The sequence below is a fragment of the Rhodnius prolixus genome, unplaced genomic scaffold (genome assembly GCF_049639745.1).
Source record: "Rhodnius prolixus isolate KJV_2025 unplaced genomic scaffold, Rpr scaffold_6, whole genome shotgun sequence".
In the NCBI taxonomy this organism is placed as follows: Eukaryota; Metazoa; Arthropoda; class Insecta; order Hemiptera; family Reduviidae; genus Rhodnius; species Rhodnius prolixus.
In genome coordinates, this window is record NW_027411634.1 from 18,590,575 (window position 1) to 18,617,346 (window position 26,772).

At 31.0% G+C, this 26,772-nt stretch overlaps 2 protein-coding genes across 7 annotated transcripts in view; one reads left to right on the forward strand and one right to left on the reverse strand.

Annotated features, from left to right (window-relative positions):
• Positions 1-26,772, forward strand: part of Brf (Brf RNA polymerase III subunit) — a 40,071-nt gene that overhangs the window by 3,285 nt on the left and 10,014 nt on the right. For both annotated transcript variants that reach the window (XM_074141100.1, XM_074141099.1), the window contains exons 5-9: positions 22,276-22,425; positions 23,600-23,693; positions 24,589-24,718; positions 26,245-26,359; positions 26,436-26,543. In XM_074141100.1, coding sequence (XP_073997201.1) covers positions 22,276-22,425; positions 23,600-23,693; positions 24,589-24,718; positions 26,245-26,359; positions 26,436-26,543 — 597 coding nt within the window. The remainder of the gene's footprint in view (positions 1-22,275; positions 22,426-23,599; positions 23,694-24,588; positions 24,719-26,244; positions 26,360-26,435; positions 26,544-26,772) is intronic.
• On the reverse strand, positions 321-19,469 carry lute (BTB/POZ domain containing protein 3 lute). 5 transcript variants are annotated; one of them, XM_074141106.1, is made up of 7 exons: positions 19,316-19,469; positions 11,820-11,939; positions 4,610-4,909; positions 4,342-4,489; positions 3,858-4,074; positions 1,472-1,837; positions 321-1,393 (listed from the first exon to the last, which is right to left on the reverse strand). In XM_074141106.1, the coding sequence occupies exons 2-7, from the start codon at positions 11,932-11,934 to the stop codon at positions 911-913; spliced, it is 1,629 nt and encodes a 542-aa protein (XP_073997207.1). In that variant the 5' UTR covers positions 11,935-11,939; positions 19,316-19,469; the 3' UTR covers positions 321-910. The 5 variants fall into 5 exon arrangements, with proteins under 5 accessions (XP_073997207.1, XP_073997206.1, XP_073997205.1 ...); XM_074141105.1 differs by lacking the exon at positions 19,316-19,469 and adding an exon at positions 18,982-19,030; XM_074141104.1 differs by lacking the exon at positions 19,316-19,469 and adding an exon at positions 14,200-14,335.

The following is a 26,772-nucleotide window of genomic DNA, read 5'->3' on the forward strand; positions in this document are numbered from 1 at the left end:
TTGCGTTCATTTGCTCGTCCAAAACTGTCCTCTAAAAGATATTGGTTCGACTTGGGTTCATGACTGAATGTTTAATCGTGAACATTGTTTAGTTTACGCTGAAATGATTACCTAGTTACTTGTTACTATTAATAGTCTTCGTTTGACAGTACGTACATATATCCCATGCCAGAATTTACAATATCAAGAGGAATAGAATAAAAAATAGTTTCAACCTTTGAGGAATAGCCTGTTGGAAATCTGTTGCTTTGACAGATTTTGAATTACATATTCATAGTTCAATTTAATGGGAAGTATAAGGAACAAAATTATTTGAATAATTTTTTATAAGCTAATGCATATATTTAATAAATAGTCTACATATTCTTTTGAATTTGTGTTTGTTATCTTTTTTCTACTAGTACTAGAGAAATATTTATTTCGAGATAAGCTAATGTTTATTAAGAGGAAGCACAGTACTGTTTTAGGCTATATGCTGCCTTTAAATCCACCTCTAGGAACCTTTTTCTTTTTATATTGCATAAAATCATTTCTTTGCGGTAGTTTCTATGTATTATTACGCTAATAGTGGCATGATAAAAATGTATACATAGTTTTTGTTTTATGTACAAATTGCTTTTTTGTAACTCTTGCATCTCTTTAGACATTCATTTCTGAGTTCAAAAAGTAAATAGCAATCCATGTATCAAATACTTTAAATAAACAAAAATACTTTAGGAATTTTACATTTCGTTTGGTCCTCCATAAGTACAATGTTTTAAGACTAGATTTTGTTTTATTTTGCTGAGATAATTAAATTCTAAACTTGCTAATTATAATAAAGGTATGGGTCAATGAGTCAAATCAATTAATACCGACCAAGATCAACTAAAATGAAATAAAATCTTGATTGTTGTGGAGGAAACGAAACTCAGTGTTCTAAATCGGGCGGCTGTGAATTAGCCGGTCCATAGAAGATCAATTCTGGTATTTGACCACCTTGAACACCAGTACCATTAGTGGATTCACTTGAACATTGAAATTGAAACGATACGGTGCCTACGCTTACTTCAATCATTCCTTCTTGACCGAAATAACTTAGCTCTGCTCCGTCCAACACAACCGAAGCTGTGTAATATGATTCTGGTTCTATTTGTACAGGATGTTCAAAATAAACATGAAATGTATTGCTTGAACCATCAGAAAAAAATTTCGTGACATTTTCGGCCAGTACTCTTCCTAGCCGCTTAAGTTCTATACGAACTGTATAATCGGCTGCTCCATTAGATGAACCATATAGACCAAATCCTACAATAAATAATCTTTTATCCACGCTAAACTGGATTGAATCACAACGTCCACGGTACCGCCATTGGTTACTACGATAGGCACATGATTGGAACCGATGACACACCTGAAAAGAAAAACAAAATAACTCTGACCAAATGTTTTAATTAATTTGATTATGTTTGTTAAACATTATTCTACATACTTGAGCTTTGAGTCCAGCTCTTGGTTTGATGGGAAAAGCTAATTGCGGTTTGACATGAGCAGTAAAATGCAAAAAGATATCTATAGTTTCTTGTTGTGTCAATATACCAGTTTGTGCTGGGCCATTTGCAAATTCATCTAAGCTCATTGTAGGAATGCGAATTAGCCTTAACGACTGGCCTAACACCAATCGTTTGTTAGCTGGTGTTGGTTCCAGATCACGACGGCTACACTCTGCACTTGCCCAACAAAGTGCCGCTTCAAATAGATGTGTCTCCTTACAGTTCAATGTATCTCGCGACAGTACTGAAGCCAGGGTATTGCCATCAATATCGGAAAAACCCTCTGAGTGCAGGGCCATTTCTGCCTATGCATATGATTTTTACATTTAAATAAATAAGAAAAAACATAGATAAAGAAAATTATTATCGTTAACAAACATTATTAACTAGTAATAAAAAATATTTTAATAAAATTAATAATTATTAATAAAAATTAAACTGATGATTGTTGTAATGATTATGTAAAACGTGCAAGTTCATTTTCTGCCTGTAATTAGTGTCCATTTTTTTTTTTTTTTTTAAGGTAAACATTTAACCAAAAGTGGCCAGTTTAAGTTATTTATAATATTTCACCGCTCAGTAAACAGAATAATAACCTTTCTATGTTTAAAACTGCTTCAGGTGCTTTAATTAGTTTAAAATAGTATTAGAATCAGGATAGTTAATCTCAGTCATTCGAATTATTCTCTATTTTATTTTAAACATTAAATACAAAATTATCATACAGCTATAAATAATAAGGCGTAGCCAAGTGTTAACAAACAATTTGAAAAAATAACTTGATTAATGAATATTAAACTTCACAATTAATCCGTAATGTAAACCATAAAAAATTATTCTGCTATTTATTCAAATAATATTTTAAATAATAGTAAAAATAAGAAATAAAACACTAGTAAATTGCATAAAATAGTTTTAATTTTCCTGATAAGTATTTCCTTTTTTTTGCTTCAGGCCGCGTTAAATAATCTTTTAATTTGACTAGATATGTAAAAAATATCACATTTATTATTATTATCTTAGATTCTAAAATAATATGTCCGATAGTTAAAAAATAAGGTCCAAACGGGCGCTAATGTGTTCGCAAAAGGATGCGCCCCGGTAAAAAACAAAGAATAAGTGTCGCAGATAAGCCTAATGTAATCACTTTGTACTCTGCCACCTTACCGAAGTCAAATCTTAGAATACAAACACAAATAAAAGCAGTCAAACCGGTTGGAAATTATTTTTTTCAAATTATGAAAAAAAATATTCCATATTATCGGAAAAGAAAAAGCAAGATTGTTTGGACGTGTATTCGGTGCAGACAGGATAACTGGAATTAATTACATTCTTTAGGTAAAATCAATTGAGACACAAACAAAACTTGCTTTAATTTTTTTACCCCAATTTAATTTTTGAGTATCTTAGAATTTGTCCTTAAAAAAATAGTTGGACTTTAATATTATAAGCAAATAAAGAAATTATTTTCGAAAAAATTGCTAAAAACGAATAAAAAAGTCTATACAAAAAAAATGGCACCCGTTTACTAAATTTATTAAAATTTTAAATTTGACTTACACATTAAATTCATATTAATATTATACAGTTAAGTACATTGTACAGAAATGGCACTAAGAAGGAAAGCCTAACCAGTCATATTATTAAGTTATTTTAACTTTATGAGATATTCCTGTTTTTAAATTTTGGCAACAACAATCGACTAGTTTTTGTTGAATAACCAACCGACCAGGAACGTGGTTGAACGCGGTATTTCTGTTTTAGTTCTTTTTTTTGAGTTTTGATCGTTATTTTTCTAAATTTTAAGAAATTATTTTTCAAAATAAATAATTAATTTGACGAGATTCTCCACTTGCTAAGAACTGACAGTTTTCCCTGTTTTTCTATTCCGGCAATAAGCTTTCTTTGTGTTTGGACTCTGAGAGAGCTCGCTAATGTGAATTAACTAATTTCTGAATAATAATCAATTTTTGCTAAAAACCATAAATAAAAAAATCTTTTTTTGAAATTATATTACAAAAAAAGAGACAAGATATTCTAATGGTGGTGACATTATGAGAAGTAATTTCTTAAAAAATAAATTCAAATAGAAAAATATCTGTCAAGATAGCCATACTTTCTCTTTTAGATTTACAGAAAGTAAAGGTTTAATTTCCCTAGAAATTAAATGCCAAAAAATGGAAAGTAAACATGCGAGCAAGTGTAGACTTCAAAAAGCTCTAATAAAATAATAATAATAATAATAATTATAAAAATAAAGAAAATAGAAATGTGTTCATATTAACTAGCAACACATTTGTTGCATAATCAGTTGACCAGCGATACCTGAGCATCGATGACTTCCCAACATCTTGCCATCAGATCTGGTTCTTCAAATAACCTAGATTGTGATAGTAAAAGGCAAGCATTTTTTGCTGTTAAAGATGTTTCTAAATATGCGACACATGCTCTTGCTAAATGCGGTACTATATATTTCTTGGCTACATAAAGCGTTGCCAATACTGTATCAGCTTCCAAAGATATTTCATCACAATACAAGTACCTTGAAAAAAGAGAAAAGATACATAATTCAATAATAATAATAATAATAATAATAAATTCTCGGTAATAATTTAGGGGTATGAATGTAAGAAACATGAGATTAATTCATGGTGATAATTTGACCATTTCTAATTTGAGAAGTAATTTGATATCTAGGTATTGGTTTTTGTTGCAAATGAAATACATACACTGACATATGTAAACATTAACTTAATTTACGTTGCTTAATTATACTATAGATATAGATTTGTAAATTAAGAAGAATTACTTGAGCATTGTAAGGAAAGCGGAAGGTTCTACATCGGGTACTTCTATCTTTTCCTTATTTTCTGCCAGTCCTCCATAAAACATAGCGTAAAATACTGAACTTCCCGTAGCCAAAACATATTTATGTGCAGGAATGCACTGAGTGTGACCTAGCAATCAAACTATCTTCAGTGAAAAATAAATTACTAATATTTTTATATTAGTATATATGCACTGATTTTGCTAAAAACAATGAGTATGTTATAAATATGAACTATTTCCTATTATACCTGCAGCTCCAACAACAAAAGTGATATCAGCCATTAGTTCATTATTGAACATAGCCGCATTTCTTTCTCGAACTGTCGGCTTGGAGGCTTGCCAGTTTGGATCTAGAGTTGTAAGGGCAGTTGTACATGTTGAACCATTGCTACTGCTACAGAGATTTGTAAATGTCGTAGTTCCCGTAGCAGGATTAGGCGAGGCTAACGGTGATGTTGGGGCACTTGCTGGTTGAGTCACTTGCATAGTTTCCCTTTGTGAAATTCCATCCTGAGGAGATGGAGAGACGCCTCGATTTAACGTTTCCACTTTAAAAAGAAACATTAATTATAAATTAAAAATAAAAAAGTTCTAAGTAGAATAAAAAGTTAACTTGTCACATTTATAAATTTGAATTAACCGAAGTGATTTCAATTAGCTCTTTCAATTGATTTTTCAAAACCTTTTTTAGATATAACTTTAAATTTACTGATACAAAATTTTATGGGAACCTACAATTGTTTTTAATATTATACATTTTCTAGCAATATTACAAAGAGTCCATATTTAATATTAATTATTAGTCAAGAGATGTATCCTTTCTCCATTTTTAAAGTAATCGCAGAAGTAGTCGATGTATGCCACTACTTCGGTTTTACATACCCAAGGGCTTAACGGAGATACAATAGTGCATACATTTGGTTTTATTTAGCCCTCTCTTATCGACGGTATGAAAATTGCAGCATTTTTTTCATGTTGATTTTTCGAATATTTTTGGGGAATGAATAATAAATCAAGGGGCATTTTCAGTGGAGTTTACAGTGAATTAATCCAGTCAATCCAAATGACTTTAAATTTATTAATTTTCGTTTGTAGTGAATCGAAATATGAATGTTATGTTTGTCCGAAACAGTACAAATGATTGATGCGAGTTAAGATTTAAAAGTTGCTTAAGTATAGGTGAAGACATTAACATTTATAATAATATTTGAAAAACTATATGACATAAAAGGAAAATATTCAAGGAATTGAAGGTGATAGGAATACATCCTTTATTTACTGAAAAAGTCAGGCTTAGGCCAGTAAAAAAAAATTAGAGCATAAGTTTAATACCTATTCGCTAAAAAATTTATTTTTCAGTTCCACCAGAATTTATCATTAAAAAAATACATATCAATCATGTTCTCTTGTCACATTATTTCTTAGTATGGAATTTGACTATAATTATTAGTACAATAAAGTACATACATTTCTTTCCAGAGTTCGTAATAACTGGACTCAGTAATTACATTTTTAAGAAGTAGAGTTCTTTCAAAAGCCTACATTAAATTAAACTAACTTCATTCTACCTACATTTAAATTATGATTAGTATTAATATTTAAGATACTTTCGTGAAACCTTGTTTCATTCTTGATATAGTAAAAAGAAGATTAAAGATTCTTCATTATTCTTTAGCGCAGTAACGATTTTTTTTTTCTGAATAGAAAAAAATCAATAAAATCTGAGTGTAATTTGCTCACCATTTACCCACTGATTTGATTGTGAGACTGTTATATCTTGAAGTCTTTTCATTGGTTTTTGTGAAATTTTAGAATAAAAATTTGACATAGCCATATTTGAGTAATTGACCTACACACTTCACTAATTAAAACGTTTACATGACTTAATTCTCAAGGGTAGCCATTGTTGTAAGCAAAACAAAGTGTCACTATAATGGTGTACTGTATATAACATCAGCTGTTGTTTGAATAGCAGGTTAGCCAACTCTATATTTAATTTTAAATTAGAAATAAAAATATCCGTTCTCTATAATTTTGTAAGGAGAAGTTACCTTCGTTTTAAGCATGTGCCAATCGATCTGAGAATTATAAACTCTTTAAAGAGTGTTTCGTCCCGTGCTGCCGGTTACCTCAAACAATCCCCATACCATTCATTCCAATGCGCTCCGCCCCCCGGCCGTTGTGCCCTCATCGCGCTTTGTTCATAAACAATCCCGCCTTTCTATATTAATGACAAACGCTCTTACTACTATTTTTGTGTAAACATTTGAGTTTTTCTTACACTCATTTTAATATCACACGAATACAGAACATAGAACTGTGATTCTAAAAGTTCAGACAGAATACTGTAATACAAAGTTTGATTGTTAAACGATTAATAAAAAAGTGCCATTAAAAAATTAATAACAAAATGTTACTTTTTGTGTTTCGTTGTTTTAGTGTAAAAGTGTAAAAATGTTTTAGGATTCACTTTGACAGCTGAAACGAGAGCTACAAAAACACAAATACCTGAAGTATGACGAGTACGTGACCTCTCTGGTATCTAACCGCAAATCTCTTTGGACAGCCACCAAACGTCTTCTCAGATATAAATTTGTCTCCTCTCCTCTTAGACGTGACGACGGATCTTGGACAATTACCGACAATGAAACAGCGAATGTATTTAAGAACCACTTAACTAACGTATTCACTCATCACCCAGATATTCAAGACGAGTCACACATCACTGACGTCATAGCAGACCTAGACACCCCTCTCCCACTCACGTTACCACCAAAACCATTCGCTCTGTCTGACGTTAAACACGTAATACAGGATACGACTTGATAACAGCACAAATTCTTCGCAATCTTCCAAAAAAAGCAATCGTTTTCCTAACTTACATTTACAACTTAGTTCTCAGGACAACAAACTTTCCCTTAACTTGGGAAATTCTCTGTAATAAAAATTATACCGAAACCTAATAAACCTTTACACCTTCCAACCTCTTACCGACCTATTAGTTTGCTACCTATTATGGGAAAAATATTAGAAAAACTTAAACGCATCTACCCTATTCTGGAATCTGCGACTGTAATTCCAACACATCAGTTTGGCTTTCGACAACAGCACAGCACTATTCACCAGTGTCACAGAGTAGTAGACGCCATTACTTCCTCTCTGGAGCGGAAACAATATTGCTGTGGGGCCTTTCTCGACGTGGCCCATGCCTTTGATCGAGTCTGACACTCAGGACTATTGTGGAAGTTAAAGAGTGCTCTTCCATCAACTTATTACTTGATTATACTATCATTTCTTACCGACCGCTTCTTTAAGATAAGTTGTGGATCTGCCTCTTCCGACTACTTTCTGGCTCGGGCTGGTGTACCTCAAGGTAGTATTCTCGGACCGCTTCTTCTATACTGTGTACACAACTGACCCACCAACTGACTCTGCACACACTGTTCTGCACTTACGCTGACGATACTGCTATTCTCTCTTCTAACTCAGACGCCACTACAGCTGCCTCTCATCTACACAAACTAGAACCCTGGGCCAAAAAGTGGAGAGTCAAATTCAATGCTCAAAAGTGCGAACAGATAACTTTAACTCTGCGTCGTAATTCTTGTCCCCCTATTGGTTTTAACTCAATTCCTCTTCCTTCTGCTAATTTAGTTCGCTACCTTGAGATGTACATCGACAAAAGATTAACGTGGAATCCGCACAGTAAACTGAAAAGACTTGAACTCAACCGACGAAACAAATTACTGATACGACTAATTGGCGGTCAATCAAAACTACCATTGGAACATAAAAGACTAATATACTAATGTGGGGTTCAGCCAAACTTTCTAATTCACAAAAGATGTCCAGTCCTTCCAATCCAAAATACTCTCGTCAGATTACAAATTCTCCATTTTATGTCTCGTAATTCCACCCTCCATAACGACCTCAAAATCTCTTACGTAACTGACGAATCTAAATCTAAATATAGACAATTCTTTGACTCTCTTCCATTCTGTACCAATCCTCTTGTTCAAAATCTTGCCTCCAAAACGATTCCAGATCGTCCTCCACGACGACAGAAACGCTGTTGGCCTCGTGACCAGCTTCAGTAGTATAAGAAACTCCAGCGAGAGTGTTGCCGGTGGGCAGCTTCTCTCCTCAAGCTGAGCCAGTCATGAAGACTTCTTATATTCGTATTCACTGATTGCATTTTATTCTTTTGTAGATTGTGAATAGCAAATAAATTTAAAAAAAGAAAAATTATTCTCATTATTCGAGGCAAAACAGTTTTTGCAGTTGATTAATTAGTGATAAGTTTAAACTTGCAGAGGAAATCCATAATAATCATTCGTCTTGTGGTCTTCAAATGGGTCAGCTTCTCGTACAGCTTCTCATACTGAACTAAACTATAATTATTATAAAATTGGTACAGGAAAATTGTTCCTCAACTTTCAAGTTTTCTCAAGTTTAGGCAATCTCAAGTTTTGGTGGATGACCTATTGTTGCTTAGGATGGAAATGGGTTGGTATAGTGTTTCAATTGTGCCATGATCATTTGAGTCATTATTTACGTTGTAAGTAAATCATTCTCAGCCCATCATTGGCCACTAATTCTAATTCAATTGTTATACATTTTATTCTAAATTAATTTACATTTATAGGTTAATAATAACCTATCAAGGCGCCACGATTCCTGAGTAGTAAGAGGTGAGGACTACAAATTCTTAAAGATGTATTGAGGTACTGGGTTCGGTTCTTGGTTTAATTTGAGACGTTTATAGTAAAGTATGAGGCGCCACGGTAGCCGAGCGGTTAGAGACGAGCAAAGCTAATTTGCATTGTACTACTGGGTTCGATTCCCGGTCTTTAGGCCTTAGATTTTATTTAATGGTTAATAAAAGAAATTTTACAGTAAAGTATGTTTGCTAGTCGCCTCCGTCCACGACACCTAATTGGTAGTTGGACGTTTAGCCCCGTCTGAAAATATAGGCGATTACTTTACTTTATAGTAAAGTATGTAAGCTATCCACCACCATACACGACATCTGATCAGAAGTAGGAAAGTAAGTTCGCATTTTTTTAAAAAAGGCATTACTTCACAATAGAAATATTAAACTACAAATTAACTCACTTTCATTTTGTTTATTTATTTCCTGGAAGATTGCCACACATTTCCGCAGAATTTGAGAGAATCTTTCCATTATTTAAGAGAATTTATGTAGAAAAATACAAATTTAATCTGCGCGGACTCATTGTATCTAATAAAAAAAGAATGGATGGCCACAGAAACAGGATCCAGATCGTTAAATTTGCGAAGGAATTCTTAAAATATTTGCGAGTTAAAGGATCAATGAAGCCCCAATTCTGTCATGCACAGACGCTTCAATTTTTTTTTTTTTGTAGGGAACCATAGGTCTCATCATCGCGACGTAGTTTCATCTCAGGATAGTTGAGGAATAGTCCCAAGATTTCCCTGCTATACTTTTGCACACTATAGATTCGAGTAGTTTTACTCGAATGTGTTTCTATTGAAGTTCAACAGTTCTTCTCCCTCCCCACCCCTCAAGAACAATTCAAAACAGGTAAATTAAATTTTAAAGATTTTAAATTTCGTTTACGAAATTTACATTTTTAGCAAAGTGAAAGAAGAACTCATGAATACAAATTATCTCTAAAAGAAAACGTTGCTACTGAATTACAAATTAAAATATTTTATGCACTTTAAAATGCATATTAAAAATTTTGTGAGGAAATAAATAACATAATTCACTAGGCAAAAAAAAAAAAAAAAAGAATAGTGTATAATGCGTTTGGAGAAAGCACAATGACTTTCACTATGAAATGAAATGTTACTACAACCTCCGTAACATCTAATGTAATATGTAATTCATTGAATGAAAAAAAATAAATAAATAAAATGAACTAATAAAATTTCTTGGATTAATTTCCGCATTTAATTAATAATAATCATGTAATCAAGTAATAGTATCTAAAAAGACAAAACTGTACTCTATTTTTTGAATTAACAAACAGTTCTTATTTTTCAAGTTATTCTTATCCATTCCGAAAATCCTAATGAACATGCTGCTAAGAATAAAGAAAAAGCCAACAACGAAATTAATTTAATAAGAGACTTAAGTTTTAAACACTGATACATATCAGGAATTTTAAAAATGTTTATGCACGGAATTAGATTAATCTTGTGATTTCTGATGATCTGATTTCTTAAAATATTTTTCTTGTTACGTAACAAAACATGTAAACACATTTTAGTTTTATTAAGTCAATCTTACCAACAAAAGTTTAAAAAAAAAAAAAGTCCCAAAAACGAAATTGAAGAATAGCTGTAATATTTTTCTAACAGTAATAAAGTAATAACGAATATTTTTTGATACAAAAATAATTTGTTTGTTTTTAAATAAACAAAATCTGATACTAAAAGACATGGCTTTCTCTTTTTATAACCTCCATCAAAATTTTGACTGAATGCAGTTACTTCAGTAAAGGTTTATCATAAAAAAAAGACTTTGATAGAAGCTTCCTTCCTTAAAATCAATTTTCATGAACAGAAATTAAAACAAAAACTTCAGTTTAATCTTTAAAAAAAAGTGGTACTTTTCGATAGTAAATTAATAAAATTAACGACCTGGTTGGTTAAATCCTATGTATTAAATTATGACTTCTTTTTAATTATTCTCACTAGAACAGATTATTGTGTGCTCTAAATTTAAAAAATCATTTTAAACATCTATTGTGTACATTTTTGTAGTAGCGCTTCCTTAATTTTTTTAGTTTGATAATGAACTCTTGTGTAGTTTCAAATGTTTACAATGTAAGAAAAATTGAATAAAAACGTATCATGAAACTGTACTGTGGGTTTTTTAAGTATTTTTATTTGATCTGCAAAGTAGCATTTAAATTTTTATTTGAATTAATGGTATTAAACATTTATTTTAGTGAACATCTGGCGCCTTTCATTTGGAAACCTTCTCATCGATAATTATCGATCATTGCCCCCAGACAGAAAAATAGTTGATTATCTTTTGTGTCTTTACTTGTACTACTGGAGTCTGGGCTACCTTATGAAGTTGGACATTGGCTGGTTGGAATAAAGAGTGATCTAAGGACGGTAAATTGTTCGCATAATCACGCTTTGTTTGTTTATTCAATCTACCCAAATAAACGTCTTACCTTAAGTAAACTTATTTGCCAGGCTTCGCTGGTTACCTTTATCATGTCAGTTTCTCCATATATTCGAAGCAGAAAAGAATGTTTTTTTCGTCTAAACTATTCTTATTTCTCGGGAATTAAGATATATCTGCTTCTTGTAAATAAAATGTAAAAATTTCAAAGATGTTATATTTTACTTCTTGCGGAAGGTACAATATTTTTACACGGAGTTCATTTTCAAAACAAAAAAATTGAAGTACGTAAAATAAAGATGATCTTGATAAGTCGTAATTGGGAAACTTACTTTGTATATAAGGTCCTAATAGAATATCCAGTATTTCGGCACTTGATGAGGATGTTTCAAGCTGGTCTCTTCCATATAGGATGCTCTCGGCAAAATTTCTCATCACCGATACCATAGTCCCTGAGAAAAGATTAAAAAAAAAATCTTCAAATTTAATACCAACATAAAAGTCGTACAGTTTACCAACTATTCTAGTTAAAATTATCGTATTCTGTTGCTCGTAAACTAGGGAAAGGGATAGGGTTCCCCTACGTAACATTAAAGCGACGTTCTGTTCTTACACTTATAAAAGGAAAGTATGGCAATCATTTCAAATTATCTACGCGTGAACCAATTTTCATGAATGAAGTGTCATTCGAACCGAAATCTTGTACAGATTTGCATTGTAGTTGTGCCACTTAAAGAGGGGAGTTTGCCCCACACAAGTAAGGCCCTTTCTAAAATAATTATTACTATATTAATAAGGGATTTAAGGGAAATTTGAAATAAATTGTTAATCGGTTGACCACTTTATTAATCGATTTTTTTAGTTAATTGAGATTTACACGAAAATGTTCGTACGAATTAGCTTTATTTGGTACATTCATTGCTCAAAAATAGATCTACAACATTTATAAGGCCACTAATTCTAATACTAATTCATCAATATTTAGATTTCTACTCGGTATTATTGATCAAACGGCCAATAATTTTATAAAATCTACTTCAAAATCCTCCCGATATTAGCAATAATATTGAATATGTGCAGGGACTGTACACTCATCACTAATCTTACTCCGAACACCCCATCTTTTATATCAAAACTCTTGAATCCAATTCTGCCAATACAGTCTGTGCTTCGATCAACCCCAACAAAACTTGGAAACCATTAAGTTTTGAGTTAAATTTTATTTCAAATACCTAACACTTATAACAGGTAAAGGTGCTGTTCTATGTAATGGGCATTTTTATGTGAAGTTCAGCTTTCACTAATATAAAGAAAAAAGAACAGTGAGAATAACAAAAATTCATCAGAGAAATAGTTATTTATTTAACAAGTGCGGAAAGTAGTACTTTTCCTCACACGAGCCAGGGTTTGCACGCACGAGCGAGCGAAGCGAGTGTGAGGAAAATACTTTACACTCGAGTTAAATATATTTTTTCTGTAACCATTAGGGTTATTAACTAAAAAAAAAACGTAAACAGGCATCACTAGAATCCATTTTAAATTTCTATAAGGTAACACTATAACCTTTTTAACTGTTATAATTAAAAATATATTTTTATTTCTATATTCCTTTCAATTTTTATTTTATTTTTTAATATTCGTTTTTTAATTATTTAGTTACGTTATTAAAAAATAAATTATTTTCGCGTACCATAATAATTACTGTAATTAATGAAAAGCTTGATTAAACGTTTTGGTTGGTCTTAAAACTGGTTACATTATAAAGAGGTGGCAAAGTTAATTTTTTTTAGAACAAAAATATTCTACATTTTTTAGAAGTTTCAGAAACCATAATCCAGCAGAATGTCCTCATTAATTACAGAAAAAAAAATAGTTATTTATTTAACAAGCGCGGAAAATACTTTACACTCGAGTTAAATATTATATTTTTTCTGCAACCATTAGATTTATTAACTAAAAAATTAAAAATTTCATTTTTACAGTCTACAAAAAGTAATTTATTTATTATAAACATTTATTGTTATATTACAATTATTTACATTACTTACGTATTTACATTACTTATTACATTTTCTGCTGTTTCTTTTATTGATGGAGGCGTGTTTTCTAAACAGGAATCACTAGAATCCATTTTAAATTTCTATAAGGTAACACTATAACCTTTTTAACTGTTATAATTAAAAATATCTAATTATTTATTAAAGTATTATTTTTATTTCTATATTCCTTTCAATTTTTATTTTATCGTTTAATATTCGTTTTTTAATTATTTAGTTACGTTAAATATGCTTATTAAAGTTTTACAGAAAATATTTATGTTAATAACAAAACTTCTTTATATCAAGGAAGCACAATAAAGTTTTTTCACTCACTAATGAGGAAAGTGACACTAATGGGAATTTTTCCCCACTAGTGTGGGAAGTTGGGCATTACACAGCTGATTTTAATTGAGTAATGAGAACTTCCCTACATGGTTGCAGAAAAAAGGTCTTTTTACTAGAGTAAAAGAATGTGATAGATAATTAATACTTTGCATGATCAAGTCTTAGGTTCTCTAATGATATTTGAGGGCACCAATTCTTGCACCAAACATAAACCTTGTCAAAGATTAATCTTGCTTAAAATAATTGCATTCTGTTTATTTCTTCTTATTAATAGTAATGGATACTTGAACAGTTCATTTTCTAATAATTACAATCAACAATTACATACCCCATGATGTTGGTCCAAAAATGTTGTATTTCCTATTAGAGTTCATGCACTACTGGAAAAGGTATAAATAAGTTTGGTTGCACGCCTCATGACAGGTGGACTTTTTAAGCCGTAAGCAAGCAGGTGTGTTGGGCACGCTAGTCATTTGTGATAAAAATGCTGACTAAGGTCTTTTTTTGAACTCTTGGAAGCTTATTTATTATTATTCCTACTTAAATTATCTTTTAGCTGTCGTAGGTATTTCCTGGGTGTCCCAATTTTTGTTTTAGCATAGGAAGTGATTTTAAATTAATTGTTCTTTGAAAGAGCATATTTGAGAGATTCTTTTTTCTTTTTTTTTTACTGAACACAAAAAATGTTTTTGAAACCCACGGTTATTGCAATTTTTTTAAAAGCTTCAAGCTATCATAAATTTTAGTTTTTCATTATTTCTACAAATTAGATCGGATCGAGCACCAAGGAATGCCAATATTATCCCTCCTAAGCTAATGAATGATACTTGAAATTGATGTACTTCTTGGACACTTCGAGTCAGAATGTATGAAAGATCACACTCTTGGCGTCAGTCTAGTCTAACCATGCAAGACACAACCGTTGAATGACTCGAATCATCTGATATTGCGATTCTAGGTCTGTCTATGGAATTAGATTTATACAAGCGTAAGAATTACTGACTCACTCTGGAATATTACAAACCAAAGAGGTATTATTATTATTATTATTATTATTTGCCAGTAGGGAGGGATTCCTTACGCTATTAAAAGCCTCTCTGGACCCCAAGAAAATCAACAACAACCAAACTAGGTTGAAAATTTCAGTGCCAGGAATAAGCCATCCAAACAAACCCAACAAACCGAATAATAAATTTACTGGTTAACAGCATTCACTCTTCCATCGACTAACCCAGCGTTTCCCAAATTGTGGGTCGCGAAGAAAAATTTAGCTGGTTCGTGGCAAAAATTGAAAAACACAAAATAACATTTTGCTCTAAATTTAATATTTTTTTCGAAACTTTTTCAAGTACTGCAGGTGGCAACCCTTTACCACCGTTTCCTATCGGACCGTTTAAATTCGGATGCTCTGATTGGCTGATTGCGATTCGTCATTCAGTGCCTTCTGTCGATATTGAAAAGGAAGAAATGCTTAATCTTAGTGAACAAGAAGTTGATAATTTAATTGAAATTTCATGCGACACCGATCCGAGGAAGAAATGCTTAATCTTAGTGAACAAGAAGTTGATAATTTAATTGAAATTTCATGCGACACCGATCCGAGGAAGAAATGCTTAATCTTAGTGAACAAGAAGTTGATAATTTAATTGAAATTTCATGCGACACCGATCCGAGGAAGAAATGCTTAATCTTAGTGAACAAGAAGTTGATAATTTAATTGAAATTTCATGCGACACCGATCCGAGGAAGAAATGCTTAATCTTAGTGAACAAGAAGTTGATAATTTAATTGAAATTTCATGCGACACCGATCTTAAAAAAGTGTTTGAAACTGTACCACTAATTAATTTTTGGTTGCGCTGTCAAAAGGAATATCCAAACGTAAGCGAAAAAGCGATACAATATTTAATGCCTTTTGTCACCACTTATACGTGTGAAACTGCGTTCTCAGCCTTGGTGTACTTGAAAAATAAGTATCGAAACAGATTGGATGTCGAACCTAATTTGAGAATAAAATTAACATCATTAAGTCCTAATTTGAAATTACTATGTGATGAAAAACAACATCATCCTTCGCACTAAGGTCAAAATATGTAAAACAAAATTTACTTGTAAGTTTTAAATGAAGATAATGGATTGTCTTTAATTACTTATGTTTTTGTTATATAATTATTTTGCAATTTTTGTGTACGAAATAAACAAACAAATAACTTGAATTTTGATTTTTATTAAAAAATAAAATTTGTTTTGTAAATAAATGTTTTTTTATAAGGTGGGTCGCGAAAAAATTTAAAATCTTGTACCATGCCGCGGTCAAAAAAGTTTGGGAAACGCTGGACTAACCCATTCCTTCCAAAGAATCTGGAATCCTCCACACCCTCCTCTACCACATAAACTACTATAGGATCAGGCTATGAGCAACACAGAGATGAGTGCCCCATATGATCTTTGTAAAGATGTCTCTTTAAACAATTATGCCCAGTGAAAGAACCAATCGCGTAAGAGACCTCACAACATCTCATTAACGACTAATTATTGTCCTGAATCAACTAATGGATTGTCTACTTTCCCTGAAGACTAAAAAATAAACTGAAGAGTAAAAAAATTAAAAAAGAATAAAGAGTTAAGTGTTATCAGTTGGTTATCAACAGATTGCAGCACAATCACTCTTGTAACATGCACACCAAATTCACAGTTTGAGTGACCATAATATTAAATATTTAATTATTTATTATTTGTAATATTGAAAAAAAAGCTCTTAGATTTCGGATAATCGAACCATAATCAATAGAGAAAAATCTTAAAACTTTAATTGTTAGTAATCAGTTACACTCATTTTTCCAATTTATCATTAGCTAAAAACTTATGGACGTGTAATAATTCACGTGACGTAGAATTATAAATTGATCTGAATTTGTTTTTGGAAAGCTAGAAGCTTCCTAGAACTAATCCAATAAAGTCGAAAAAAAAATGCTTCAAATAAAAGTAAAGTAGTGTTTGAAGTTTTTAAAAATATCTTGTTAGTGCCGATTTCGTGGAAAAAGCAATAATTGTAAAGAAAGCCTTTCAGTCCGATGGAAGGATTTTGAGCAATACCGAAAATACAATCTAAATAGAATTGAACTATTCTATTCTCCTCTCATATGTTAGATATATTCGAGTCAGGTAGCTCACGCTGTTAAAAACTTTTAATGTTATTATTGACTTATTAATCTTGAAACGAATCAATATTAAACCCATCAAAAGAGCTCTCACAAAAAAAAACAAAATTTTATTTTTACATTTATAGTTTAAAAGGAAACAATTACACTGCTTATCGGTATATCTTATTGTTTTCCTTATACTAATGCCCATATTTCCCTTCCGTGTGAGTGACGCATTTATAGGCAGGTATATATTGTATAAAGTATTTTTGATAGTTATATAATTAAATAAAAATAGTTATTAATTTTCTGAGAAGTTTAAACTATTTAGTGTGATATAATAGGAAGTTTATTTGATTGTAAAGTAATTTATTTGGCTAAATTTTGAATTCATATGTTCTTTCTTAGAACATTATTTTAGGTTAAGTGCAGTTTAGGGCTTTAAGGTGCCTTTTCATGTTCGCTGGTCGCTGCATTAACATTTTTGAACTTAATGAAGAGTAACAGTAAAAAATTGGAAAATTAATTTAGTATCAATTTGTATTAAAGATAGACTATGAAAGTACGTTAGTAAATTATAAGGGAAAATGTTTTAAGATTTTGATGAGATGACTTTAACTATATTTCCAACTCAGTCTACAATTGTTCTCTATAAGTACTCTGAATCGCAAACTGATTAGGTATGCTGTTTAGTAGAAGTTCGAAACCCTGTTAAGGGTACCAAGAACTACGTGCTATGATAGATAAAATTAGCGATATTATCCAGAGGTATAACTGCGGCATAACCTTATTTTAAACAGTAAGTTAAACCTCCTTCAAGAGCTTTTTACTGTCATACGGTAAGATTGCTCGGCGTGTAAGACGTTTCCTTAACGCTGAGAATATACTTCGATGTTTTTGTTAACCATATTATTGTAATTCTTTAATTGGTTGTCATTTCTTGTAACCATTGCAACTTCCGAGCACATAACTATATTTTTTCAGGGGAGGTGCTATTTTTTAGGTAATATTTTCTTCGTATACGACAATGGGTAAATTATAAATAGAGATAGCTTCATTCTACAGATAATCGTTTTTGGTGACTGATTCAGTAATCCAATAGAGAGTAAGGTTATTGATAATTTCAGTCATTTTTTTTTTTTAAATTATTTTCTTATCAAGCTTTAGACCTAGAAATTATTCATCTTCTTGGCTTATTAATAAGTATAAACCTTGAAGATAACCAGACCCTCTATGTCGAAAGTTGGAACTTTGGTACTCAAGAACTCAAAAACTCGAGACGTCTTCCACGTCTTGAAAGAGGGCTCTTCACTTTCGTCAAGCCATGCAAGTAGAACGCTCTCTTTCAGCAGTCTGCGAAGGATGCCATTAAGGAAACACTACGTTAAAAGACCAAAGTTTAAAAACGGACTGGTTGCTTTTAGTAAGCTATAGAAAATTGGTGGAGGCGGGACATAAGTTATGGAATACTTGGGCAACTTCTCGGGCCAGTGCCGGCTGTTCACAGAGTTGGAATATTGGTTGAGCAGGTCACGGCCTAATTTACCTCCTGGCGCTTGTGCAAGGTTCTGATTCTGCAGCTACCCCGTATGTCACTTATTTTTCTCTTTCTCCTCGAATTCTTGACTTTAAAGAATGTAAACAGATGGTACAATATTATTGAAATAAAAATGCTTTCGACTGAAATCAATAAATTACTTGATTTAACTAAAATCATACCTAGTTTAGTCTAGTAAGTTACAGTATGGTTTACTGGGATACGACACGTAAGCACTGGGATCATGCCGAGTAATGTTTTCTAGCAAAATTTGGCACCACTGAAGGATCGTTTTTTGTTTATCTTGCATCGGAAGCGCTGATTCTTTAGTAAGAAGTAGCTTTTAAGGATCTTATTACTTTGAATCAATCAACCTCTCTTAATTTTTCTAACTAGACTTGAGACATTACTGAAAGAATCAAAGTAATTACCTCCTTCGATTTCTACAGATTTCAGAAGCAGCATTCTTGTCTTTCAGACATTAAAATAGTCACTTAAGCTTTAGCCAAATTTTCAGCTTATAACCTGGCCAAATTTTCACAGTTTGATAAGTGTAAATTTAAAGTGGCAACTAGTAAGAAACTAGAGTTTGTTGATAAATAGAAAAAAATATATAACTAGGTGCAAAACAAGCAAGATGATAAATACTTAAAACGCATGTTTTGTAAAAATGATGGAAAAAACGAGAAACCTCAAAACCCACATTTTGTTTTGGTCCAAAAATTATTTTTATGTTATATTATTAATTTTTATTAGAAAACAAACCTTATAGATAGGCAATATTGTCCACAAATATGATGAAAGTAATCAGATGTTAATCGTCTTCATTGCTATTGGAACGCTGTCCGCGTTGCTATGCACCTGAAACGCTAACACACTACTGCTGGCCAGGTTTTGGACGGTGCTACCCACACCATTAGTGTTTATAATGAAATATGAAAGGAGAAGTTACATTTTAATGGCTAGTTCTGCCGGCTTCCACTAGGCTATTCATTTACTTTCACTGATTAAATACTTTCATTTTCTTTTCAAGTTTAATTATTTTTAGGTTAAATAATCTAAAATTGTTGATTACCACTGTAAAACTTGTTCTAAATTATGTTAGTTCTGAATATTTTAATGAAACTTTAGATCACTATAGTATTCTATTAAAGTTACATCAGTTTTAGCAAACAAGTTTTGTAATTTTGATTTTATTTCTCTCAAGGGATTTATAATGAATTTTGTTGAAAATCAAATCTCTACGAAAAGTTTTGTAGGTCAAAATTTTATAGAATAAATATTAGTACTGACAAAATTGTTAAATTCTTTAAACTAGTTAAGTTTTCAAGGATTACATGATCTGTATTAAAATTAATTAATATTTGAATATGATTACATAATGTTAGTTATTTGAAATAATTGCCAAACCTTGGTAAGAAAATATCTAAATGAAAAATAATAAAATATGTCAATTCTATTTTCACTTAATGGCTTTTTCAATTAATTTTTATGACTGTGTGCTAAATATGGAAGCCATTATTCTTGATAATAATAAGTAATAAGATGCTTTATTAGATTGTATGCAGTTTTGGAGATATATTTAATTTTACCTGAAGCCCTTAAACGACCTTGGACCTCCATAATAATCGGTCATCATCCCTGGTTTTTTTTTCAGCTTGAGATCTGTTTCACTTTTGTCTTATTCACTTACAATGATCTAAGAAAAGTTTTTAATTATTATCTGGTTCCCAATTAGTATTCCTGATAATCTAGCAATTGTGTATCTCAGAGAACAACTTAAACATCAGAATTAGTAAAAAGTAAAGTAATCCGCCTATTTTTTCAGGCGGGGCTTAACGTCCAACTACCAAATTAGGTGTTGTGGACGGAGGCGACTAGCAAACATACTTTACTGTAAATTTCTTTTATTAACCATTAAATAAAATCCAAGGCCTAAGACCAGGGAATCGAACCCAGTACCACAATACATATTAGCTTCGCAGGTCTCGCCTCTAACCGCTCGGCTATCGTTACCTTTTTTATTTACCTGAACTTTTATTTAGTTACTTATTTATTTGATTTACTTTTTATTGAACTACGTATCCAAACAACTATTTTGTTTTATTTAAAATATTTTTCGGAAAAAATATTATGTTTGCAAGCGTAAAGTTTTCACAGCTTGATGAGTGTTACGAATATTCTGTATGTTGTGGGACTTTTCCTTATACATTGTTTCGTTCTGTAGTTTCTAAATCAAGCATATAATTATAATGCAGTGAGGTTTGTAAGATGGAAAGTATTATTGTTTGTACAATATTTCTTTATTAACCTAAAAAAAACACACACAAACGAATTAATATTGTTGATATCCAAATTTGCTTCTGGGCTAAAGCAAATCAGAAGTGGCCTGTGCCTAAAATTATTAATGTTATTTTTATTTATTTAATTTTTTTTTTGAAGTTTTTCACGCGGAACCAATTCGAAGTTTGTCTTCAAATTCTAGCCACTATACTTAATCTTAGAATCTTAATCAAGATCGCTGGATACAGATTACTATAAAGAAATACTACAAAAACAAGCAGGGAACATTGGTTTTTTGACTGTTTTTTTGATTGACTGATCGATTTTGTTTGTTAAGAATAATGTGACAATGAAACATATTTTGTGGCAAAACGCCTGAGACCATCAATTCAATTCCATAGCAACACAACTCTTACTCATTGTGGTTACCAGCCAAGATTATGTCTTTGATCAATATATATATATATATATATATATATATATATATATATATATATATATGTATACCATAATTTTTCCATTTTCCCTCCAAAGGGATTAGGAGGTATTGCCAACTCTGCAGTGTCTCTGATCCTATAGAATATGTGTGATAAATTTAGTCGAGATTGGAGTGACGTTATTATAGCTTATTGTGTACATACAAATATATTTACACTTTTATTTTATTTAGATTATTATTGTTATATAAGTTGAAAAAAATATTACTTAAGAGTCGATAAAAAGGTCTTTTAGAATTATTTTATTTATATAATGGACATACATTTGCTGAAAGTATTTGACCACATTCCTTCATTTTGAGTTGTATTTTAAACCAAATTGTTTTTGCCATAATTTATTCTTCTTTTAATAACATTAAAAGTTAATAAAAAGTATAAACCTTCATTTTTGTCCGTCCTTGAAATTGCCGGTAGTCCTTGTTTAGTTTTTACAGTTTCATTAATACGTGCTCAGATTAAATTAAACATCCGGCATTGTTTATAAGAATGTAATGAGTGTATTTTTTTTTCTTTTTTTTAGACTTTATTTGTTTGTAATTAAGAACTTTGGATGTTTACTTCCTAACAAATACGCTTTTTTTTAAAAATATTGTATAATAATAATAATAAACATGGCTAAAGTTAAGAAATACCGTATTTTCTTCTTTCTTGGCCACAAACTTATCTACCTCAATCCAATAAAATTCTAGAATTTATATAATCAATGATCTTCCATGAATTTTTCTGTAAAAATGTTTGAAAAAAGAGTAATGAATCTACATGACTACAGTAAGATTACTTCGTTTAAAAGAAATTACAGGAGGCATTTGCAATAAAAGCTAAACAAAAGGAAAAAAACCTTTCATTAAGGTTTCCCCATCCGTTTGAGGAATTTTGAGTCAGTGCCTCAAATTATATATGTAAAATAAATAAAATAGAAAGTAAAAATAAATATTTGTATTTCAGATCCCTGTCTGTATGTGCTCAGATTTGCAAACAAATTAGAATTTGGTGATAAAACCCACGAAGTCACTATGACAGCTTTAAGACTAGTACAGAGAATGAAGAGAGATTTTATGCACACAGGACGAAGACCGTCTGGAATATGTGGTGCTGGTAAGATAGTTTAATTGTTTTCGATTATAGAAGTATTCATTAAGAATTTAGTTTAATGTCGGCAATTGTGATTTTCAAAGTATTTTCAAATCTATTTTGTAATTTCAGCACGAAAAATCTTTTTATGCTGGTTTGTGTCTCTACTAAGTTATTATTTTTTCCAAATTATCTTTTTTTTTTATCTTGCTTACGTCTTATAGAAAAATGTAAGCGAAACATTTATTTGAGAAGTTTTAATGATTGATCACCCAATTAAGCCACAAACTAGTTTCATTAGATAATAAAAATTGATGGCCTCGTTTTAAAGGAACTTGCGCAATGAAGTGTATACTTCTTTTGCTTGGTTCTTTCACCTCCAGGAATAGGAATAGTATTTTGTAAAAATTGTAATAGATAAAAATCTTAACTTTAGAAGAAGTTAGCTATCAGTGATTGTAATATGACTTATTGGTCAGAAATATTTTCAGTTTTTTGGTTACCTTCCTTAAGACATGGAAGTTTTAAAATTTTTCTGAAAATAGGGTTTCTTTGAAAAGTTGGAAATTTTTTAACATTTTTGGTTTCTTCTTCAAAAATAATACAGATCCTAAACCTAGGTAACGTTCATAAGATCAATGGAAATTTCCATTCCCGTCTCACAAAATACAGAAAGGGTCGGGCCATGAGCCCTATTTTGTAGAAGTTTCCTCTTAAACTGCAATATCCCGTGAGAGATCTAACCAGTTGGCTTGAAAGAAGTCCTTGAGCATCTCATTATCGATTTTGGAAGAGCCCCTAAAATATGCTTTTTAGACTGTCTACAGCACGCAGATCTCTTTATATATGCCTGGAATACCAGCTTGCATGTACCAAACAACATACCAATAACTAGTTCAGGCCCAATGTTGGGGACTAAGGCACCCAATTTGGCCAGCCTGTACCTTCTCGTTAGCCGTAATTATCATATTATCACAGCTAAAAGAACATTTTGAGTAGAATGCTAGCTCTTTTAGTGTTCATTGTCTTCAACGCAGCCTGACTATCTGAACAAATGCAAACCTGCTTTTCAAAGTTATCTGCAAATCCGTTCAATAACAAATGAAACAAAGAATAAGGTTAAGAACTGTGTCGATTCTAAAGACATTTAATTTTTTTGGTAGAAGACTAACGCCTTGTTATTATTTTTTTGTTTCAGCTTTGTTGATGGCTGCAAGATTGCATGATTTTAACAGAACTGTAGGGGATGTTGTTAAAGTTGTGCAGGTTCATGAGGCAACGCTTAGAAAAAGGTAGAAGTTTTGGTCTTCTTCAGTTACTTTGTATATTAAAAAAAGAGATATATATTTAACAAATTTCTCTGCATCAACTATAGTAATGATTTCATTTAAACAAGATTATGTGATTACACATTGACTTTGTAAGTTAGATGATCATTGATTTTTACTTTTTCCTTTACTTGTAAGAAGATGGTATTGTAAATGGGCTTAATTTTCGCTTCTAAGTTTAACCCGAAAAATCAGGTTTTAAGAATTTTTTTAATTTTTTTATTTAGTTGGATCCATCACACTCAAAAAACGAACAAAAACAAAAACAAAACAGAATCTTCTCATAGGATATTTCACTCAAGCGCCACTAGGGGCGCAACAGTAAGGTTATGGTGGAATTAGTAGAATCAGAAGTACATTACTTAATAGATTTTTCAGTTCTTTGAGATATTTTTGTGGAAAAAGTTCCCACGATTTTCTCTTATATTCCTATTGGTCTACAACTTTATTAGAATTTCCAAGAAAATTCGATTGAGGCCAGTTCTTGGAGAGGAGTTTCATAGCACTCCCTTTAAAGTTTCATTTCAGTTCATTGTACAATCCGATGTTTTACTTATTATTAAGGAGGGTTAAATATGTTGCTAAAATATCTTACACATACTTAGCTCTATAAGTTTTATTGGAATAATTTTTCAAAGAAAATTCGTTTTTGGGCTGTACTGAGAAGGGTTATGGCTCCCTTCTAATGTTTCAATTCGATGTAATGTGTGGTTTTAGAAACTAGATAAACTTAGAATTATATATATTTTACAATTCAGAGTTTTATGAAAATGTATGAGTTAGAACCTTAGAGATTTTTTGTTTATTGTTAACGTATTTACAAAACAGCATCTTAAATTAAAAATGATGATGATTTTAGGTTGGTAGAGTTTGGCGAAACACCTTCAAGTTCTTTAACACTGGCCGAATTTATGACTGTAGACTTGGAAGAAGAACAAGATCCTCCATGTTACAAACTAGCTAGGGCAAGAGATCGTGAAAGATTAAAAGTAGGTTTGGAAATTAATTTAATTTAATTAATTGTAAGTGAGGAATCATATTCCACTGAATTAAAACATATTTTATGAAGTATATTTTAGATTTAAGGTAGGTAGATGATAATTTATCTTGAGATTATATCTCTTATAATTAGTAGCTTTTTAAAAAATAAGTACTTAAAAATACAAAATAGGTATAATCACATAAGGGGATAGTTTAAGAGATAGTGTAGAAAAAGATTGTGTTTTAATGGAGAAATAGTATTAAGATAAACATCTACATTCAAATATTCGAAAAATCAATTCGAACAGATTAAACAAATCATTTCTGATCTAAGGGAAAATTACTTGAGTTCAAAAGTTAGTTTAAATTTTCAAATTATAAATTAATTCCTATTCCTTATAAACTTGGGAAATATGTCGAATAATTTGCGACTTCTTTACCAAAAAAAAGAGGACTTTTTTGTCGTTCAGTTAACTTACAATGATAAAGTTCATATTAAATTCATATTAGGGTTCAGATTAAAAAATAATAAAGTTCGATGACAAGATGAAACGTTCTTAGTCTGGTAGTTAATCTCTCTCTCTCTCTCTCTAACTCCATCTTTCTTATATATATATATATATATATATATATATATATATATATATTTTAATTTCTTTCATTTATTTGTCTACAGACCCATTTTAGTTTAATAATCTTTTCCATCGTTATTCAAAGAAATATTGATTATTGAATTTATCCTAAGGCAGCAACCGCCTCTTTATTCATTCAAAACGTTTTTCATCGACCTTTTTCCTTAGATTTGGGAAGAGGTGGAAGTCAGATGGTGCCAAATCTGGATAAAAGTATTTTTGTGGGCAGATACATTGACATTACTTACAGATACATTACTTACTTTCTTTACTTCTTTGACTTCTGGCTATTTTCTTTTGCAATGTATTCCTCTTCTCAGAAATATTATCGTCCAATTGGTCAGAACATTTGCTGCGTTTGCCTATGTTGTCTCCAGAGTTATATTTAATGTTTTTCTATTCTTTGTAAGGTACTAATAAAATGGATCCCTTTTACATCTCACAAATCATTGGTTCATGGTCTTTCTAAAAAAGGAATTAGCTTTCATCGAATATTTTGATTTCTGTTATGTTTCAAGGGTACAGTAATAAATTCACATCTTATCCAAAGTAACGAATCGTCGCACAAAATCAGTTGGATTATTTGTAAAACGGTCCAAATGTTGACAAATGAATACAAAAATAAGAAAGTAAAAAAAATCATCAAAAGCTTATTCATATTTAACAGAAATTATTAGGTTTACTTTACTTTTTTTATTAAAAAAAAGCAAATGGTGGATGAATAATAATTAATCAATTACTTACATTTGTTACATTTTTTCGTTTCTTCTTATTCAAAGGTGTTAAAATCCACCGGACTGGTCCGTGATCAACCTCTTTAAGCTAAATTGCTTAACGCTTAGGTTGCTGTTGAAATTCTATTAAATAAATAAAGTGATCAATTAATATAATCAATGTTGCAGGCTCTTGAAGACAAAACCAGTGTTCAGCAATTCACAAAATTACGATCTGAAATAGAGAAGTACATTTTAAATAAGAAAAATAAAAAATCAGCCAGTACAGATTCTGAAGATCAACGTAAGCTTAATAATTATTATATGTAGTACAACTTGTCTTTCTACTAAACATTTACTGAATGAAGATTTGTTTTTAGATGATGAGGAAAGCGATCTGAATGAATTTGTTGCGGATTCTACTTTTGATATATTAAATGATATAGAAAGTGAAGAATTACGGCTTGATTTAATAGAATCAGGACTGGGTATGTCTGGGATCAATCTATGTATAACATTCTCTTAAATCAATAGCCAAATTATCATTAACTTAATTATTATTATCATTATCAGATCAACATTGAAGGTTAGGAGAACTTAATAGGTTAGCTTTGTAGGTAGGAGGTAATTTCAAAAATATCACAATAATTGATAAGGTAACTGAGTTTCTACAAACCAAGGGCATCTCTCTTAACAATATAATAATTATTTTTATTT